At 41.5% G+C, this 22,193-nt stretch overlaps 1 protein-coding gene across 4 annotated transcripts in view; it reads left to right on the forward strand.

The window, feature by feature from the left end:
• Positions 1-15,304, forward strand: part of COL19A1 (collagen type XIX alpha 1 chain) — a 1,086,226-nt gene extending 1,070,922 nt beyond the window's left edge. For all 4 annotated transcript variants that reach the window (XM_068281448.1, XM_068281450.1, XM_068281451.1 and 1 more), the window contains exons 51-52: positions 4,170-4,247; positions 14,839-15,304. In XM_068281448.1, coding sequence (XP_068137549.1) covers positions 4,170-4,247; positions 14,839-14,960 — 200 coding nt within the window. In that variant the 3' untranslated portion in view covers positions 14,961-15,304. The remainder of the gene's footprint in view (positions 1-4,169; positions 4,248-14,838) is intronic.
• Positions 15,305-22,193: the final 6,889 nt, after the last annotated feature.

A 22,193-nucleotide genomic window follows, 5' to 3' on the forward strand; every position in this document is an offset into this window, starting at 1 on the left:
ATCCTATTCAATTCTAGATCAAGGAAGTGGATTTTTGGGGGTCAGCTTCAACACTCAGTGTAATATTATTATCAGTGTGATTCAACATCTCAAAAAAAGTACCCAAATTTTCCTCCCCTCCCCCCAAATTATAAATAGGTCATCTATAAATCTGACCCATAATTTAATGTTCTCCTTGTGTTCACCCGTGATAATTTGTTCCTCCCACTTACCCATAAACATATTTCCAGACTGAGTGCAAAGCTAGCCCCCATGGCACATCCTTTGTGCTGCCTATAAAATGTCCCCTTGTGCCAAAAATAGTTTTTTTCCAATGCAAATCCCAATAACTTCAAAATATATTCAATCTGATCCCCCTGCATTCCACCTTCCTTCTCTAGATAGTATCTGACTGCTTCAATTCCTTTATCATGTGCTATATTTGTATATAATGATGCAACATCTGCTGTCACCAGCATCTCCCCCCCCCCCCTAAATTAATTCCATCTATAATCTGTAGGACATGTTTCGTGTCTTTAAACACACACGGTAACCTTCCCACTATTGGTTGAAAAAATTGATCTAAATATTTCCCAAGTTTGTGGGTTACTGACCCTATCCCACTCCGTATTGGACGTCCTGGGGGGTTATTTTGATCTTTATGCATTTTAGGCACCTGATATATGACCGGTATTCTTGGCTTATTAGGGACTATATACCTAAATTCATCATCACTCACCATCCCATTATTTAACCCTTCCTTCATCAGATCTCTTAATTCGCCTAAATACTTACCGGTAGGGTCCCCCCTCAATGGCATATAAGTGTCCCTATCCACCACCATCCTATCCAACTCATCATTATATTGATTTTTACTAAGGACCACCACCCCTCCTCCCTTATCCGCTGGCCGTACTACCAGATCTTTTTCCTTAATCATGTTTCTTGCTATAATTTGTTCTTTATCATATTTTCTATTAGGGATTGTCTCTAAGTCTTTGACCACTATGTTTTTAATACCTCTATTGCATTGTAATTGTGGTCTTGGGGGTTAAACCATGACCTATTTCTTAAATTTGTCTGTCTATATTTGGATTCTACCACTTCCCTTCTTGTGGGTACTTCTCTACCTGCAAAATATTTTTTTAGATGAAGATTCCTCGTGAATGTATTAATATCAATATATGTTTGAAATGTATCAAGGCCCTTCCTGGGTGCATACTTCAAACCTCTATCCAGCAGTTGTATTTCCTTCTTGTCTAGAGGTACCCCACTTAAATTATAAATCCCTTGTCCTACTGATCCCTTCTTTTTTTGTTGATTCCTTCTCCTCCCTCCCCATCACCCAAATCTGACCAGATTAGCTGCATGCTTGTTTCAGATGTGATTCAAACACCACTGCAGCCAAAGAGAAAATCAGAAATGCCAAGCCACTGGTATTGTATACAATGAAACCAATATGGCAGCAACCGTATGTCTTTTACTTCAGTTTTCCTTAAATACCAGTAGCACATATAAAGGACGACAGCTGTGAGATCAAAAGGCAAGTGTGGTGATATACTTTGTGAGGTAAGTGGAAGCCATGGGCAACAATTAATTACAGCAGACCTACATGATCCAATGTTATAAAAAATGGCTATGCCTCTGACTTAATTTGATGAAAGAGTCAGTAAAACCAAATTCATTCTACTATATATATCAAGTTAGATTTCTCCTCCCCCCCCCCCCCCCCAAAAAAAACCAACAACACAGGAGCATTAACCCTGAATCCTAAGATGATTCATTACATTAAGGTCTACAATACCTACTTCCCCTGCGCTTTAAGAATAACTTACCCTCAGAGACCCCCTGTGCCGCAACTTCTGGCAGTTAGCCCTGTCCCCTTGCAGCTGAGCGCCAGGGCGTTCTCTGTATCAGAGATACAGAGTGCCACAAAAATTGCCATGGCTCAAAGTTGCAAGGGGGCAGGACTAACCACCATAAGTCACGGCACAGGGGGTCTCTGAGGGTTATACGGAAAGCACCACGGAAGTCAGTATAATGCTATGCACACCATGACTGTTTTAGAATTTATACTGTAGCCTCTTTAACTAAATTGAAATGTTCTGGAAACATAAACCAAAATCCCAAACTGCTTTACAAAAAAAGTGATTCTATTTTTCCTATTACTGTTGATGGCATTCATCATTAATACTTTAGTCATCTTTTGTCAGCTGTCTTTGGATATACAATGTTTAAGGGAGTTTGGCAGGTATTAAAATATTAAGAATCCAGTCAAGGAACCCTGAAGGCAGCGTGTCCTCTGAAATGGATGACAATAAAATAATGGGTACACAGTAGTTGTTCTATGTTATGCACAAATGCCATCTTGGCAGTGTTCATTAGATTAGCAAATGATATGTTTGTTGGAATTTACTGTGAAATAACAAAGATAAATGATTTCTTACAGTGCCTGAATAATAGAGCTTTATAACTGTCAGTGTGTTGTTGCCAAGGTCATTGTTCATAATACCAAATTATAAGTGCAGCAATCTTAGCTATCAGTAGAGCCTTCTCTTTAGTACTTTCTCTACTGAGGCAGCTGCTTATTGTAGCACATGAAGGGACATAACCCCTCCCAATTTTTATTATTCACTCAATTATTTTATGCAGGATTTTTTTTAATATTCAATCCACACAAATGTATTGCCAGTTTTACCTCTGTTCAGGCAGTATTTATGTCAGTGACTAGCACATTCCATATCAATTTTCCACCTCAAAATTAAATTCATCCACCATACCTCCCCGTTGTACATTTGGTTTTATGTCCAGAGACACTCCCCAACCACCTCTCTCTGCTCCTCCGACACTTTATGGATATCCAACCCTCACATCACTTGCTCACTCATGAGATTCCAGGATTTCTCCAGAGCAGCCCCTACTCTATGGAACTCCCTGCCCACATCAGCCTTTTTCTCACCTTCAAATCATTCAAGCAGGGCTTAAAGACCCATCTGTTCACCACTACTTGGCTACCATCTGCATAGCCCCAACTCCCTGCCTTGGACATATACCCCACCCCCTAATGATCCCCTCTACCCCACCCCTTAGATTGTAATATGGAGACTGCCATATTTATTTTCTTTTGCAAAAATAACAGTTGCCTGGTTGTGTTTTAAAGTGGAAAACAGAAATACACCCAGTATGTATTTAGAGAGTTTAACCTGTTTAATTCCCCCTCATTTGTGTCTAATCACAAGTTGTAATTTGATCTGCCCCCTGTGTCACATGACTGCCATGGTAGAGATGGCAGATAAGCTGATTTGAAAGCACAGGCTGTTAACAATATGTCTGCTTCCATGAATCAGGAAGTAGAAGCAGTGCAGATTTATTTTAGGATTTGTATCAGCTTTATCAAATATTTTTTTTTAGTGTGAAAAGTTTATTATGCTGTTGTGTATATTCTGAGAAGAGAGGACGTTCTGGGTTCAGGTCCACTTTAATGTTGTTATGTCTCCCCTTAGCTTGTGTACAGTGCTGTGTAATATAATATGTAGGTGTTTTATAAAGAATTTAATTTGTGTCACCACGCGCTGAGGGGTCCCTATCAAACAAGCAGCGTGTTAGATGAGGGATCCCTTAAGCCCCCAAACAATGCGCCACAATGATTCAATAATTCTGACGCGCTATAAAGAGTTTAATAGTTCCGGTGTCCACCACAGCATTACATTCACACACGTTTCCCAGGCTGGAGTTTATATCTGCCTTTTTTTATTCTACTGTTTATTGGCAGTTATTTGTGTAACTCACGCATAATACGTATTTGTCATTTTGTTCAGGACTTTAAAGCTCCACACCTCCAATAATCCCCCTACTCATGCATTTAGGAAAGCTGTGTGTGAAGATTTTCCTATTATGTTATTCCCACTAGAGCTGTAACACTGAATAAATCTTCACATTATGATGAGCAATTATGTAAAATCTTTCAGCTATACCTGTACGTGTAAAATTGTGCTCAGCTTCTTAAATGTTATTGTTTTGTAAGTCTGCAAGTCAGGCAGTCAGTGCATATTACTGTTTACTGTTGGCCCAGAGGGCTCATAACCCTTTTTTATTGATGTCCGTTTGTGTCTAAAGATTATGGAAGGAAATACAGAAGCATTTTGTGCACATTCACTCTTTATTTATTATTTGTTTCTCCTGTTTAATAGGCTTACGAGGGCAGAAAGGGGAGCGAGGTGAATTTGGAATTGGTCTTCCTGGGAACCCAGGCTCAGTAGGACCTGCAGGTAATCACTTAACACTGGTTGTTATGTGTATTTTCTTGCCTGCTTGTTAAGTAACTGCAATAGCCTTTCTAATGGTGTCACTGTCTTGGAGTTTGTAAACTGAACCCCATGGTGAATACACATGTATTGCATATCCTGTTATCATTTCAGCTTTACGCCTGCAGAGGTGAGAAAAATGTAAAAAGATAAAGTGGACCTATAGCTTTGATTATTTAAATTACTTTCTTCAGGTACCCTGAACTAACTGCTAAATCCAGGTGGTAAATGGCTATTGGTAAACAACACTCGGTATACTTCTACATAATTGTGATTCAAATGTGATAACCTCAAGCAAAATACATGAATTAATCATGTTACCTCTTTTTTATGACACTGGCATATCACTGTCACTGTTTACTCTAAAAGACACTACTCATCATTAGTCAGCAATCAGCGTTTACGAATGCGCTGATGAGATCTTCACAGGAATGATAAGAAGTGGAGATAGACTCTTTGCAACAAAAAGAAGTGTAGAAGCATTTCAGAAACACTAGGAACATTTAGCTAGATTACGTTCAGTATGAGCACAGAGTAACAGCTTATACTGTATAAACTGGAGTGTTACATGGTAGTACTATTCAATAGGTAAAATCAGTAGTACTGGTAGAGTACGTTGATCCATTTTAAAACACTTTAAGCCTACTTTATTACAAGTAAAATGTACTTATGAAGGCATTCCGGGCACAGCATGAATGCTACATGTCCTAGGTGACCTGCTACAGTCTTCAAAAAAAATTGACTGGCATGCCTGGCTCCATCTTCTAGCCCTGGTTAGCCTGTGCTGGATGATAAAATTGGTGTAGAATGCAATTCCAACCACTTGGATGGGTCCTTAGCTGTTTGATGCAGTCACCAAACAGGTAGCAAATAGTGTTGGGCGAACAGTGTTCGCCATTGTTCGGGTTCGCCCGGATTTTGGCCTGTTCGGGTTCGGTTCGGCACCCCCCGAACACCTCATGGTGTTCGGGAGGGTGCGCGGCCACGCTGCCCGAACCCAAACAGGCCTTCTGCGTTCGGCCAAACACAGCTGTGTCCGGCCGAACAAAGTCCCCTATAGGGTCCCAGCATAAAGGGAGAGCATGCCCCGAGCGCGCGGGGGGGGGGGGGGGGTCGGAAATGCCCCCCTCCCCGCTAAGCTCTCCCTTCTGCTGGACCCTATAAATTTAAATATAAGTCCCCCGAAAGTACCTGGCAGGCTGGCAGGAGGAGGGCAGGAAGAGGGCAGCCGGAGATCATAGGCGCTAGTACCATCTGGTACTTCCGCCCTCTCTCTGGCGCACTTCCTGTTTACATTTGTAGTCGCGTCAAGAGAGAGCAAAAGTACCGCGATGAAGTGTACGAGGGTACGTGTCATCATGCAGATGGCGCGTACCCTCGTACGCATCATCGTGGCACTTCTGCTCTCTCTTGACGCGACTACAAATGTAAACAGGAAGTGCGTCAGAGAGAGGGCGGAAGTATCAGATGGTACTAGCGCCTATGATCTACCTGCCCTCCTCCTGCCAGCCTGCCAGGTACTTTCGGGGGACTTATATTTAATTTTATAGGGACCAGCAGAAGGGAGAGCTTAGCGGGGAGGCATTTACGACCCCCCCGCGCTCAGGGCATGCTCTCCCTTTATGCTGGGAGCCTATAGGGGGCCCCAAAGGGGCATATTCGGGGTCCCCATAGACTTGCATTGGGTTCGGGGTTCGGCCCGAACATGCCGAATATCGGGGGCATGTTCGGCCGAACCACCCCGAACCCGAACATCTGGATGTTCGCCCAACACTAGTAGCAAACAGGTAGCTTTAGCATTTTTCCCCTCTGTCCATTTGGCACAACAGAACTAAACAGTAAATAGTGCACTGGAAAATCGGCTTGGGATACCAGGCTCACTTTTCTTTATGCTGATGAATTATAAACTATCTAAATATAAACCCTCTATATATAAGTGGGTGTGCCCTTAGGAGATCTAGAAGCTAAAATCATGTCCATGATTATAAAGAAAATCACCTCCCCTCACATCTAATTCAGTTGGTATTTGTTACATCTGACAAGAATGGATGGAGTGAGCACACAGGTTTCATTGGGTGGCCAACCACATTTACTGATTTCTGCAGCAATAGGAGGTACCTGTTGAGATGCATTAATCTTTGTGGTTGCCTTATAGACTATACTCATTCTAACTGATTTACCATGTCCTATGGCTAATTTATGATGTATTATTATACTTAAAGGAGTACTATCGATTGAAACGACTTTTTTTTTTTAATACTCTATATTAGTGTACACATTACCACTAGTGCTAGGGGCACTTTATTTATTCACCCAGGTCTCTCTCTCACTATCCCTGCTTAAAAATTCATTTCTCACACAGCTCATAGTAGTGTGGGTCACCCTGAGCTGCTTGGTTACTCTGTCACACAGCTCACAAATATATTTCACTGTGTCACTCACAGCATGCAGCAGACATGAGGAGAAATAGGCTGATCTGAGGTGGTAACAGGTAACTAAATGAGCTAGAATATTGCTGGAATATAACTAGCTGTAACAATAGTCTGTGTTTACACTCAGACTGGCTGCCTGCTTGAGGCGATTCACTCCAGGCTGCATCCACTTTACAAGCTGCTGAGAGGGGCAGACCACTGTCTACAATTAGCATTATTAGTATCTTTATCAGTAAAGAGAAGCAAAGATAATAAACACACATACCTAGAATCTTTAACCCCTTACCACCATATCAACAAGATTCTTTCAGCAAGGTGATAATTAAACTATAAACTGAGGAGTTGATAGCATCTCCCCTTTGCAGAGACATGGTCTAGCCCTCTGGGAGCCTCAGTATTAGATACATTTGTATCCAACACTGACGCCAAAACTGACGGAGGATTTTACAGCTGAGAGGAACAGCTGTGTGAGGAATCAAATTGCTCCTAGTACTTGCCCTAATGTGTGCTACAACATACAGCATTTAAAAATAAATGCATACATCGATAGTATTCCTTTAATACAGTAGAAAGAGATGACCAAAGCAGTGTATGTATTTTAAAGGGTACATGCAGGGGGAAGCCTTTGGATGGTCCAGAGGCTTTCCTGGTCTTCCTATGCCCCTCCATTCCTCCACTGCCACTCTTTATACAATATTCAACATTCATTTTTCAGCAACGATCCCCTTTGTGTAAAAAGTATGACTTGCACCATTGCAGTAGTATGGAGCTGCTAGTGCCTGGCATTTTTCTCCATGCAGGCACAAACCCTACTAGCCCCTATGCAGTGTAGTGTGTAACTATGCTCATACACAGAGTACACCCACAAATATGAAGAGAGTCCCAGCAACAGATGGGTCGTTGAGGATCGGGGAAGCCTTTGGAACATCTGGAACATCCATAAACTTTTCTGTTTATCCTTTTATCTATACGTATAGTTGTTGCTATAAAACTAGTCCTTACCTTTTGTATACAGAGTGAAATGTAAAGGGATCACAGTTGAAAAACACGCCAAAACTAGTGGACAAACACAACACCTCAAAAAATGGGATTGATGGTTCCACTGTAATGATTTATTACCTAATAATCTGCTTCCAACTACTCCTACTTGTTATATCCTGTTTTCTTATACATCTTATATTAGTCCAACTAAATAATATCCTTTCTTCAGTTTGTAATGGGCCTTCATTCAAATAACTTTCTCACAGCAGATGAGTAAAATCCATTTTCAGTCACCAGCAAGCAAACAAACAATCACTTAAAAATTCATTTTAGAACTACTGTTTAGTAAGTTTGCACTGTCCATGTTTTGATTTTAGTGATTTTTCTACAGTAAAAATAAGAGCATTTCCCATTTTAACTGTGACTATTTTGAAGCCAATCCTGATGTCATTTCCTCCATTAATCTCCTCTGCCTGATTTGCCCACCCTTCACTATAGAAAGTGCATTGTCTCAACTTGATAAATATTGGCCAATCAGAGATGAACTGAGGTGTGGAAGTGGAAAACAGGAGGGAAAGAGGCTTCAGCTGCATTAGTTAAGTCTGAGGGGCAGTAGAGAAGCAAAAAAGGACAACCCAGCATGCCCTGCAACTTCCTTAGTGACAATGCATTGTCGCTAATCAGATCGGGGCCCCGCAGCTCCTCTTCCATGCATGCGCAGTAAGCCAGAGCTGTGGGCTCCATGCTTCTGCGCTTGAGAGGGTGTTATGATCGCTTCTGCAGTGTTTACTGCTGACTGCAGTGGTATTGCAAACCAAGCAGTTCTAATGTCATTACATGCATTTGTTTGCATAGTTTGGTTTGCACTTGAACTGGTTGCTGATTCCATCTGCAGTCGCTCTGAGGTTAATGACCGTTTAATATGCTTTTGTGTAAACAGACATTGTCTGCTGCAGTGGAGGGGCAGTCCCTTTCCTGCAGGCTGCATATCATTGTCTGCCTTTTCCTGCTATCAGCCTGTGATTAATTACCATTCACTTGTGTGGGAATCTGCAGGTCTGCTCCCATTGGATGACCTCAGTATAAAGAACTGCTTCCTGCAATGTCTCATGGGCTACCATAGTCTCAGATCCTGTCTGTTACTCTGCCCGTGCCCCACCTCGTTCCTAGTCCGTGTGGACTGCGCTGACTCCTGCGAAGGGGCCAGCGAGTCCTCCTAGTTCTGCTCTTGTTTCTAGAAGTTGTTACTTTGCTTGTCTTGTGTCATATATTGGTTCATCGCCAATATATACGCATACTTGCACGTTTATTATTTTCCTTGTATTCGTGTTACGTTGATACATCAGTGTCGCTGATATATACGTACACGAACTGTTTATATCCTGTGTTCCGTTAGTCAGCGTTCCAGCACGCTGAGCTAGTTATCCTGTTCCTGGTCCTGTTTGTGGATTGCGTTCATCTCTGCGAAGAGATAGCGAATCCTTCTGAGTCCTGTTCCCTGTATTACTCCAGTCTTAGTCAGAGTTCCTGCTTATGTCATATATCGGTTCATTGCCGATATATACATATGTTAGTCAGACGTTACAAATAGTCTCATTGATAGCTGTAATTGTAATACGCTAGGAAATCATACTTATTGTATATTTATCTGTGTTACGTTCATCTATCTTGATCCTGCTATTCCCTGACTATCCTGTCCTGTCTTTGTGAGGCACGCCATCGCTGCTAACGCATTGGCTACCTCATTCCAGTCTGTTTTATTGTGGACGCTTGCTGTCACTAAGTAGTGGCTAGTTAAGCAAGCGTTCATTCTGTCTACCTGTCCTGATCTCCTCAGTCCTGGTTTATGCGCTCAGCGCTACTTTGCGCTGAGACGTTATTACGAAAGTGTTGTTTGTGGCTGTTCGGATCTGCACCGGCTCTGTGCACCACAATCTCCTATTGGAGTCAGTCCTCTCCTCCACTAAACTGGGGATATCCTGATTCCTTGTGCTAGTGTGTGTACCTCCTTCACGTCAGCTTATGTGTTGCATGCTGACTGTGGAGAATACACCTCCAAGCTTAACATTATGGTAGCCCCATTACCAATCCCCATTGTGGGGGGGGTTCCCAGCAAAAATGACACTGTTTGTTATGGTTCCTGTTCCTTTAAGAAATTTGAGAAACTAAATTCTGAAACAGAAAATGAGTTTTTTTCTGAATGTACCAGGTTTTTGGCCAATCCCGAGCTCCAGGCTACTCCTGTTTCAACGTGGGTCCCCCAGTTAATTTATGTTTTGTTTAAGGGAAATTTGTTCCAGTGGGCATACGATGTCTTGGATCATACCAATTTAAAAGAGAGACCACTGGAATTTCTAGCGTTTGTGATCCATAACTAGCTGCGCAAAACCGATTTGCCTAGCCCTTTTGATAAGCTCCTGGCAGCTTGTCAATCAGCTGCTCCTTCTACTGCCTACAAAAATAATCAGCAAGCAGATAATTTTTCTGATAACTTTTCTTCTGCTAAGGCAGCAGGGTCTAAAGCCAAACGTAAACGCTCCAAAAGAAAAGCGTTACAATCAGCGGAGTCGTTGCCCTTGGCGACTGCACATCAGATCTGTAATGAGACTCCGCTAGTAGCAGATAATGAGATTCAGTCACCATTCAGGGGAGTCAAATGGACCTATGAAACTACTAATGAACTTTCATTGCTAGCCAGGGAAAATAAAAGTTCTTGTTTAAATGAATTATCTGAATATGATTATGAAGATATATTACAGAGTATTGAACAGATCAATTTATTCGTGCAGCAAGGGAAATTTGCATACACTACAGTTCAACACTTGCTACAGGTATTGGAGATCCTTAGGAATAAGAAATCGGCCAATCACCTGCTAAATAACCCAATGTATGTTTCTGCCACTAACACATTTGCAAACTATGATCAGCCGGAATGCTCAGCTGTTAAGTATGCATGGGATCCTCCATTTGAGAAAGGAGAGATGGAAGCCCTGGTCTATGAATGGAAGAAAGATGCAAGTTCATTTTGTCAGTTTTACAGTGCAAAAAGTGAATTAGTATTGAATGCATGCATTAAGTCTGCCTATAACCTAATAAAAACTGGTGTGTGTGGGTATGACTTTGTGGTTCCATTGATCGATGTGTGGAAGATGATTTTGGACGATTTTTATGCGATTCAATCAGTTGATACCAGGGAAGACACACTGTCAATTGGAGACTGTCCCACTTCTCCAGTTACTGAGTCCCTGCCATGTCTTGTGAATGTTCCTGTAACTCCACCCTGTACCATGGATAACTCAGTGTTACTTCCCAGTAAAACAGAAGCCACTGATACTTTCTTAATTTTGCCCTGCACAAATTTCTCAGCAGAGAATCCAGAGGTCCTGCTGACTTCTGAGTCCAGCCTAGCCAGTACTCATGAGTCTTTGTTCAGTGAAACAGACACCAGAGGAATCTTGCCTGTCTCTGCAAACACTTCTGCAGAAATTACCTGTGTTAATAAAGTTCAACTTCTGTCTGATCCAGCAGATGCCAGTAGATGCACTACATTAGTTTCTGAGTCCCAGCAATCCTGTCTAGAAACCTCAGAACCCCAGCATCTGAATTTTCCAATTTTACAATTGAATAGTGCTTCAGATGCACAAACTTTGTGTCTTGATCTTCCTGTCTCTACACCTCGCTCTAGTTTCATGAATAGCTCAGAGCATCTGCTATGTGAACCTGAAATCGTAGAATTATTACCTTGTTCAGAAAATGTTCTAGTAAATTTGCCCTGTACCATGAATTGTGCAGTAGATCTTCCCAATGAAACTCAGGTCACAGAATCATTATGCTGTCCAGCAGGTGCTTCCATGGTTTTGCCCTGCAATATGGACTGTTCAGTGATCCTGTCCAGTGAAGCTGTGGTCGCAGAGTCTTATGCTTCACCCAGTACTTTGGATACTTCAAACCCTCTAGCAGAGGAGTCTGAGGCACTGCTTACCTCAGTTGGTGTTGCAGTAATATTCACTTGTCTAGCAGCTGTTTTGGAATTACAGTCTGCTCTAATAAAACTTGATGAATTTCTGCCCAGCAAAGCAGAAGCCATTGAAATATTGTCCTCGTCAGCAAGTGTGTTAGATACCTTGCCCTGTACACAGTCTGATTTAACCAATGTTGTTGAGTCCCTCTCCAGTGTTGTAACAGCCGAGGAACTCCAGCCCTGTCCTCTGAATGTTTCAGAAGTCTTGCCCTGTAACGTGGATAATTCTGACTCGCTGGAAAAAATAATAGAAATCTCAGAATTTCAGTCCGGGTTAATGAGTGTTTCTGAAACCCAGCCCTGTATCCTGGAAAATTCTGGTTTTCTGCCCGGTGTGGCAGTAGTTCTAGAGTCCCCTTCCTGTCCAGTGAGTTTCTCAGTTTTGCCTAGTTCAGTGGGGATTGCTGCAATATTGACTTGTTTTGCAGCCCTTCATGAGCTCCAATCCAGTGTATTTGATGAGTCTCTGTCTAGTCCAGAAGAAGCTATGGGAACCTTGTCTAGTTCAGTGCATACATCAGAAGATTTGCCCTGTCTTGTAAATGCCCCTGAACATGATTTGTTAATAACCCTGCTGGAATCAGCGACATCTAAGTCTGATCCTACAGTTTTTAGTGAGAATCCAGTAACTGTGAAGTCTAGTCATGATGAATTTTTTTTGCCCAGTTCTGGTTTCGGTCCTGTCTTGACTGACTTTGAGGTTCGCAGTTCCTTGACATGCCCAGAGGTTTCTCTTGTGCCAGAGTGCCCAGATGTGTCTGTGTTAGCGTGCTCACGTGCTTCCCTAGTGGAGACATGTTCTGATGTTGCCGGTTGGCCTGCATGCCCGGAAATGGTTCTGGTCCCTAAAAGCCCTGATCTTGATGTTTGTCCTTGTGACCCTGACTCTGGAGTTGCCCTGGGTTCCATAGGGGTTCTTGATAGTTCTCCATGTGAGCCTAAGGGGCGTTCTGACCTGTGGGGATCTCTTTGGAGCTTCCAAGTGTTCTGGGAGATCTCTGAGGAAACTTGTCCTGGTACCTTGGACTGGTTCAACAGTGGGTTTTGTGTTGGTAAGGACAGTTCCGGTGGGCATTGCAAAGGCTTTGGCGTTTTTGGACAGTCCCTGGAAGGCGATGGGTATCACACTGAGGCTTGTAGTGCTGACGGGCATGGTTCGGTAGGTTCTGGTTCCAATTGGTCTAGTTTTGGTGAGACTGATTTGGGAATTTGGTTTTGTCGGGCTGATCCGACCTTCATGAATTTTCAGTCAGATCAGTTTGCTGGATTTCCCACTTCTGATTTTTTGGTTTGGGTGGTTCAGGAGAAATATGTCAGTTTTTATAGGCGTCCAGAGGCCGTGTTTAAAGGAGGGGGTACTGTTATGATCGCTTCTGCAGCGTTTACTGCTGACTGCAGTGGTATTGCAAACCAAGCAGTTCTAATGTCATTACATGCATCTGCTTGCATAGTTTGGTTTGCACTTGAACTGGTTGCTGATTCCATCTGCAGTCGCTCTGAGGTTAATGACAGTTTAATATGCTTTTGTGTAAACAGACATTGTCTGCTGCAGTGGAGGGGCAGTCCCTTTCCTGCAGGCTGCATATCATTGTCTGCCTTTTCCTGCTATCAGCCTGTGATTAATTACCATTCACTTGTGTGGGAATCTGCAGGTCTGCTCCCATTGGATGACCTCAGTATAAAGAACTGCTTCCTGCAATGTCTCATGGGCTACAATAGTCTCAGATCCTGTCTGTTACTCTGCCCGTGCCCCACCTCGTTCCTAGTCCATGTGGACTGCGCTGACTCCTGCGAAGGGGCCAGCGAGTCCTCCTAGTTCTGCTCTTGTTTCTAGAAGTTGTTACTTTGCTTGTCTTGTGTCATATATTGGTTCATCGCCAATATATACGCATACTTGCACGTTTATTATTTTCCTTGTATTCGTGTTACATTGATACATCAGTGTCGCTGATATATACGTACACGAACTGTTTATATCCTGTGTTCCGTTAGTCAGCGTTCCAGCACGCTGAGCTAGTTATCCTGTTCCTGGTCCTGTTTGTGGATTGCGTTCATCTCTGCGAAGAGATAGCGAATCCTTCTGAGTCCTGTTCCCTGTATTACTCCAGTCTTAGTCAGAGTTCCTGCTTATGTCATATATCGGTTCATTGCCGATATATACATATGTTAGTCAGACGTTACAAATAGTCTCATTGATAGCTGTAATTGTAATACGCTAAGAAATCATACTTCTTGTATATTTATCTGTGTTACGTTCATCTATCTTGATCCTGCTATTCCCTGACTATCCTGTCCTGTCTTTGTGAGGCACGCCATCGCTGCTAACGCATTGGCTACCTCATTCCAGTCTGTTTTATTGTGGACGCTTGCTGTCACTAAGTAGTGGCTAGTTAAGCAAGCGTTCATTCTGTCTACCTGTCCTGATCTCCTCAGTCCTGGTTTATGCGCTCAGCGCTACTTTGCGCTGAGACGTTATTACGAAAGTGTTGTTTGTGGCTGTTCGGATCTGCACCGGCTCTGTGCACCACAATCTCCTATTGGAGTCAGTCCTCTCCTCCACTAAACTGGGGATATCCTGATTCCTTGTGCTAGTGTGTGTACCTCCTTCACGTCAGCTTATGTGTTGCATGCTGACTGTGGAGAATACACCTCCAAGCTTAACAGAGGGCAGGCTCGCGAGGCTACAGTGCAGCCATTAATGCAGAAAATAAGCTGCACGGCCCCCATTTGGAGGGGGGGGGGGGCCTTGCTCTGCAACGGGGGAATGCTGAGGAGTGATGGAAGCCCCAATAGGATCCTGAGGCTTCCCTCTCTTCAGGGTAAGAACTTTGGCTCGGGTTCATGTTAAGAAGGCAAATGACATTAAGCTTTCTTTTTTATGAAAAAGAAAATAAGCTAGCTGCTAAAGGCAAAAGACAAGCTGTAGTTCCAAATACGAAGAGAAAGTACAGCTGTTGCAGTTGGCAAGTTTATAAACACTTCATATTCTCTGCAGTTATTTTATGGCAGTGTGTGCAGTCTGGGAAATGTTGAGCCTGATTGTGATGATTTGTTTCTTAATGGTGAAATGTGGATATTGAATGAATGCAGAAATCAATTGTATTCTCTATTCTCTACTTAGGGGAGCCTGGTCCTCCAGGCACACAAGGACCTTCGGGACCTCCTGGCATAAGTGGAAGGTGTAACCCTGCAGATTGCTATTATCCAACTACTCATGGGAGACCAAGATTAAATGGAAAATAACCCACATCTTTCGGGCATATGATGACTGATCAAGAAGATACTACCTTTGACTCTGTGCTATAGAGCACTGGAAATGTGCTGAAATGACTACTGGATGCTGTGAGAGCATTGCTGGGAGAAGTATTGCTACCAAATGCAATCAAGACACTTTTCCAAAATGCCACTAGCACTGTGGTGACACTGCTACTGCCATGGAGAGTTACTTTATTCTCTAGGGGGAATCTCATTAGCTATCTGGTTAATATTATGCTACAGGTCATCTATGGATTTTAATAAGTAGCATTCAATTATATACAGTATATATATATATATATATATATATATATATATATATATATATATATATATACACACACACACACTCTTTTTCCGTGAATTGAACAGGTGAACTGTGATATGTCCATTATACAGGTTCCTTGTGTTACTAAACATGTATGAAATGTTTGAGATATAAAACTCAAGCAATAAGGTTAAAGCACAGTTAGCACTACAAAAACTTCAGTAGTGGGTTACTCTTGCGATAGAAGGGACATTTGCATCAAAATGGGATGTGAAAAATTGGAAAGCACGCCTTTGTTCTCCATTATTTATTTTATTTTATTTAGTTTTATTTTATTTTTGATACATGTTCTACATTGCTACTCTGAGAGACTACATGTACAACATTATTCACTGTCTTTTTTATGGAGTGTAAACCTTTTTTATTATCTAACAAACAAACTAAAAAGGGGTAAACTCATCTATCTTAGTAATCACTTAGTGGTTCCCTGTACGGATGTTACATTTTGACTGGCTATAAACCCAACTTACAATTAGTCGCAATAAGATTCAGACTTTTTAAAATGTACCCCAACAGCTTTGATAGAACAGTCTAGTTGTGGAAGTGGACTGTAAAAACAATTTTTAGTTAAAGAGAGGGCACATGTATGATTTTAAAATGTTCCTTACTACATTCAGGGTCGGATATGTACTGTTTAACATCCTAGGCCACTGTCACCAGCCGCCCATCTTCAGTAGGTAGTGAGATGATCCTTCCCCCTTCCCTCTAGTATAGGTAGCCTGATGACCCCCTTCCCCAAGTATAGGTAGCCAGATGACTCCTCCCCCTTTCCCTCTAGTATAGGTATCCAGATGACCTCTCCCCCTCCCATCTAGCATAAGTAGCCAGATGACTCCTCCCCCCTTTCCCTCCAGTATAGAAAGCCAAATGACTCCCTTAATCCCTCTTTTTCCCACCCCCCACCTTTCAATATAGGTAGCCAGCTCACCTTCACACCACAGCAGCCATCTGTGTCACTCATTTCTTTGCTTGTCTCCTTTGCAGAAGCTTCCTCTTCCTTTCCGTCTCCAATGTAGCCAAGTCCACAATGCAGACATGCACAGAGAGCAAGGTGGCTGCTGCACTGGCGGCTAGCATCAGAGTACCATGGTCAGGTGCTCCCCTGCATTGCAGCATTTGCAAGCTTGCAAAAGCGGCACCAGTTTAGCCTGCTGCTTTGGTGCCCTTCCTCCTGTGGTGCCCTAGGCCATGGCCTAGATGGCCTAGGCCTAAATCCAGCCCTGACTACATTATTACAGTTGAAATACACAATTTTATTCATTTTGAGCATGTGGAAGTTGCACACTTTCAACTACAAAAGCTCATAAAACCAGTTTAAACCAAAACAAGGAGTCAAATGGAAAGCAGGCTTCAAATGTTAACGTTGGCCAGCAAATTTGCTTACTTTAAGAAAGCATACCATACAAATAGGGCAAACCAAACAGGACACTTTCACAGATTACACCAGCTGGGAAGATGGAGAGCCGTGCACAGTGCAAATGTTGTTGCTCATCCTCTGCATCCTCAGCCGTTACTACTATTCATTTCCCTTGCCAATCTGTTACTATAAGCTGCTCTAAGCTCATCCAGCATACCACTACATCTTATAGCTACACAGGATCATTACTTTGGTCTCTGCTTGGCCACATGATGCAGAATTATCCCTGACTTAATTAGGTCTTCCTCTGGTATTGTTTTGCCTTATTTACTTTATCTTGCCTTATCTGTACAAAATTTGAAAAATGCTGACAGTTTCAGATATAACCATTGGTTTTATTTTTTTTTCTTTGTATATGTGTAGTTTTAACTTTGTTGAAATTTATCAAATCGTATTTTGCACTTTAAATGATATTATAGCAATCAACATTCTTTAGGCCAGTTTGATTTTTTTTTAATGTTCACAAGATATTTATGATATGCCAGTATAGGTTATTTATATCGGATGAGTCAATATTTTATGATTAGTGTTCGAAATTGTCACCACATGGTTTGGGAACCCGAACATACACATTCAGCACCATTTCAGTGGGGAACAGCAGGACGAGGTGTGTTTCATTTAATGCAGATAATACCTTCTTCCAAGCTGGAAGAAGAAAGTATTGGAGTTAAATGAAAACCACCCCATCCTGCTGTTCTTTGCTAAATTAGTGCTGAATGCTTGTGTTTGGGTTCCGTACAACATGGTGCCGAATTCGAACATCAACACTATTTATGATGACATGACACAATAATTGTGCTGCTACAGTGTTACGCACACAACTACTGCAGTAAGAAGAGATTGATTTAAAATCTTGCTGTGGATGCTGGATGCAGCTATATGCATCACTAATACACATACCTCTCACTCAGAAAGCCTGCCTGTAATCTGATATGATCCAGATGATGGTGATATATATATATTTTTCATTGAACCAGTCTTGGTTCACCAAAGCATTTTTAAAATGTATAGTTTAAAAAAAATCATCATATCTCCCCCCCCCCCCAGCCTCTTTTCTGTCCCTTACCCTCCATGCCGTCTGATATTACTGAGCTAACCAGTGTTGGGCTCCACCACCTGAGCAAAACCATCCCATGTGGCCCTTAACATGGTTTGTGCTCTGCAGGAGAAGGGCAACACTTTTCCATGGCTGATATCTACTACCTTGTGGAGGAAGGGGGGGGGGTATTAATAATGTAATGAATTAGGATTCCTTACCATTATAGCAAAGAGATTTATTTGAAAAAAAAAATAGCCACAGTTATGAACACTTTACCCTATAAATTGACATTTCCATGCCATAATTCACAACTAATTAAGTTTTCCCATTTTTGTAAACATCAGTGGACTTCTTAGGCTCGGTTCACATTAGCGGTCGCCGTCCGGAATCGCCGCGCCGGAGCCGGACCGCATGCGGAACGGACGGAACGGACGCACGGCATAGCAATGAAAGTCTATGCGTCCGTTCACATGCGTCCGTTTCGTCCGGACCGGATCCGGACCGGATCCGGACTCCGGCATAAGATCCAACATGCGCTATTTTTTGGTCCGGCTCCTCCGGCAGACGTATCCGGAGCGGAGCCGGACTGCACCATCCGGCCAATACAAACCAATGAGAACCGGAGAGCGCACAACACACTGGCTATAAAATCCGGATGTTCTACCCCACTTCCTATGCGTATTGTAGCGGCGATTTTGGATGGGGACACATGGGCAAGCATTTTGGAGTGGAGCAGCAGTGACTTTAAACGTGCTGGAGATGTTGGCAGTATGTCGGAGGTGGAGGTGAGTGCTAAACAGCGGAGGGACCGATTCCACAGGTCCACCTTCTGTTGACCTCCCAGACCCCAACATTTTTATTTTATTTCTACTATCTTTTGCCAAACGGATCCGGATCGCATCCTGATGAACACCTGATGCAACCTGACCGGATCCGTATCAGAACCGTACGGTTCCGTTCCGGATCCGGTCCGGATCCGGTCAGGTCATCCGGTCCGTTTGGCAGAGAACCGCAGGTGTGAACCGGGCCTTAGAGTCTTGAGTAAAGATTCCCCACTGACAAATGTCCACTTTTCCTATCAACCAGTTTTAGATACTTTTTTTAAATGTCATTGGACCCTACTCACAAAGGGCAGTTCGGTAAAATAATTTTGTTCGGTAATATACCTCGCTTGGTATTTTACACTTTTTTTCCGAATTCACTAAACTTTTTCTGCATGAGGCAAAATTTTGGTAATTTACCAAACAAACATGACTCAGTTCATTAAGCCCTGCTTGGTAAGTGTCACTTACCAGCATGGAGCAGGTCAGGGGGCAGACAGGGAGCTGTGTGTTTGACTCAGAGGTTTTCTCTGCAGTGTATCCTGTCATCCCTTTAGATGTGCTGCAGCAACCAGGGGGAGCTCTTCTGTATGCCAGAATACAGATTTCTACATCTAAAGGGATGCAGAAAAGCCCTCAAAATTGTCACCTTCCTCTGCTTTGATACAGAGAAAGACCCACCCGATACCTCATAACATCAAATCAGAGTGAAAAGCAGGGCTGTGTGGCTTTCCCTATTGGCTGCCTGGCTCTCCCTAAAGGCTGTCTGTCAAATCTACCACACAGAGATGGCTGCTATGAGCTGGAGAAAAATATCAAACACTTTTGCCCTGTAAACTAAATGCAGAAATCTTTGTGAATTGCACTTTCTTGACATTTCCTGAGACATTTACCGCACAAGTCGGTAATCTACCTCACTAGTTGGTGGTATTAATTTTGTGCAGTAATCAGTTTAGTGAATTGTCCGTTGAGTCAATGATGGAACTTTTTTCCATAACAAATCATACTATAGGACTTTTGTTGCCTTGAAGTTGGGTAGTTCAAAATATACAGCTGCCCTAACTGAGAGGACATTTCAAGCTGTCAGCTTCAGAGTCAACCTCAAGAAAAGCACGTCTTAATATAAAAGTAAATGTAAACTTTTGTGAGTCAAACTGTAAATTATGATAATTTAACAGTAAATGTTGACATTTCTGCTCAGGTCTATTCATCATGATCAATTGTTATGACTAATTTACAAGTACCTCACAAATTTTCAGGTCACAAAGAAAAATTGTTACATTTAGTGTTTAGTGGTGATGATGAACCTAGAATATTCTAGTTTGACCAGGGACAGCTACAAACATATTTTAGAACGGAAATAGCATTGAATGGATTAAGATATAAGACAAAGGACTGTTGGTTTGTACATTGCTTGACACTGGCAATAAGCAAAAGTAAGGTCAACAAAGAAAAACAATATTCTGAATTAAACATTATGTAATTCAACGAGCTTTAAATTGTGGGTTTATTTTCAGTCAATTTTTATTGTAGCTTTAGGCCGTTACTGAATAGATTATTCCTGATTCTTAGTCCCCAGTTGTACATTAACATATCATATATATTTACATAGCTGGGTACAATTACTATCTGAGATATATATATATATATATATATATATATATATATATATATATATATATATATATATATATATATATATATACATATATATATATATATATTAGCATTTGTACCTAATTATGAGAATTTGTATCCCAGACAGCTTTATTAAACAGCATTTTAATTATTTTCACGTCTCTTATCTAGGTATGTAGTTCTTATATGAGAATACTGTTATAAAAAAATTGTTGTATTTAGTTTTGTGGTCAGTTAAATATTTTATTGAGATGTTATATATTGCACACATAACCTTTAGAGCTATTACAGTCTTAATTTTTGGTTTGTTTTTTACACATTGTAAGATCTGTCCATGCATAGCGTTTTCTGTATTTTAATGGCACGTTAGTTTTAAAAATACCACTACCAAAAAATCAGATTTGTTTTGTTCCAGTATCATGTACTAGCATGCTTTATACTATGTCAGATACATAGAGAAGGCATCATAAATTGGTAGCCACCTGTAAACACTACAAATGTGCTGTATATAATATATTCAGAGAAATATGTTAGCCACCACTCAGTGGACTAACATGAGTATTATGAACAAAAAAAAAACATAATGAGGGTTTTAGGGCCCATGATAAATAATTCAGAACTTAAAAAAAATCTTTTAATTATAATCTTTAAATGGTAAACAGATATGACCAACATAGTAAAAAGTCCATTTGTCATGTGATGTTGTCAAGAGTGGCCTGACTCACATTTTGACCAGCCGCTTCTTCAAAGGCAAAAACATTGAAAATTCAGGAATTGTAACAACAGGTAGTTAAAAACATAATGTTTAGAGTATAGTATACATCTGTATCTCAAATACTCCAGACCCCCTCTCCATCTGGTCAAGCCAAATGGTAGTACATATCAATTACCAGTAGTAGTCACTGGGATAATAGTTGCAGGACAAATGGTTTGCATAGGAATGATTAACATAACAGCAGCCAACAGGATTGAAGGCCAGGTGGTAGTTCTGTAGATTGCACTGGTGTGGCTGGAGTAAGCTGTAGCCATGCCAGTGCTATGTACTATGTATGACAACCACCCGGACTACCACCCTACCACACAATTGTAATTATAATGAAAAGCTATGTTTTCTAACTTCTGAAGTTAAAAACCCTCATTCTGTTTCTTTTTCATTCATTATACTGCTAATGTGCTGACATATATTGCCATTCTACCAAATGAATATATTTTTATGATATCCCTAAACCAATGAAATTACAGTCTTTATTTTGCAATTCACTCTTCCTATAGTACCCCCACCCTTTTACCTGGAGGTTTCTCAGCCTTTTAAAAGCGTTAAGGTTCTTACTAATGTTTTACGATTAAAACATTTCTCATTTGTGGTATGCAAGTGGGGCTACTTTTAAAAGTGCAGTGGGAGTTGTTTCTCATGTAGCTTTGCTAAGTTCTACTTTTATTTCTGAAGTAGTATGTTGCCAACAGTACTAAAAAGATAAATCACTACACCGCCACGGAATATGTTGGGGCTTTGTATATAATAATTACCATAATGAATTAGAAAACCCTTGATCATTTATTGAAAATCAGTCAGATGCTTCCTTAGATAGTAACTGCAAATCAACACAAAGGTCACATTAAAACTATCATAAAGACAAGTGTTAATATAGTTTTTGATATTTTCGACTTTTTTTTAATACACACAAAGATTGTGACTACATATTATATTAAGGCTTGGCTTAGTCATATTAATCTAAAACCCCTCCATGTTCAAGAAAAGCACCAATCACGTTATTATATTTATTGCAGTACATTGTGTAGCACACTTCCAATACACAGCAGTGCAAAAGTCTCATAAAGACTTAACAGCTGTGCTGTTTATCATTCTGTATTTTAACTACATAACGACCGGGTCACGCCCAGAGACGTGACCGCGGCGGTAGCCCCAGGACCGCCTAATTCCAATTGGCGTCAAGTCCTGGGGCTGCAGTTTGCAGGA

Source organism: Hyperolius riggenbachi, chromosome 4 (genome assembly GCF_040937935.1).
Source record: "Hyperolius riggenbachi isolate aHypRig1 chromosome 4, aHypRig1.pri, whole genome shotgun sequence".
Lineage (NCBI taxonomy): Eukaryota > Metazoa > Chordata > Amphibia > Anura > Hyperoliidae > Hyperolius > Hyperolius riggenbachi.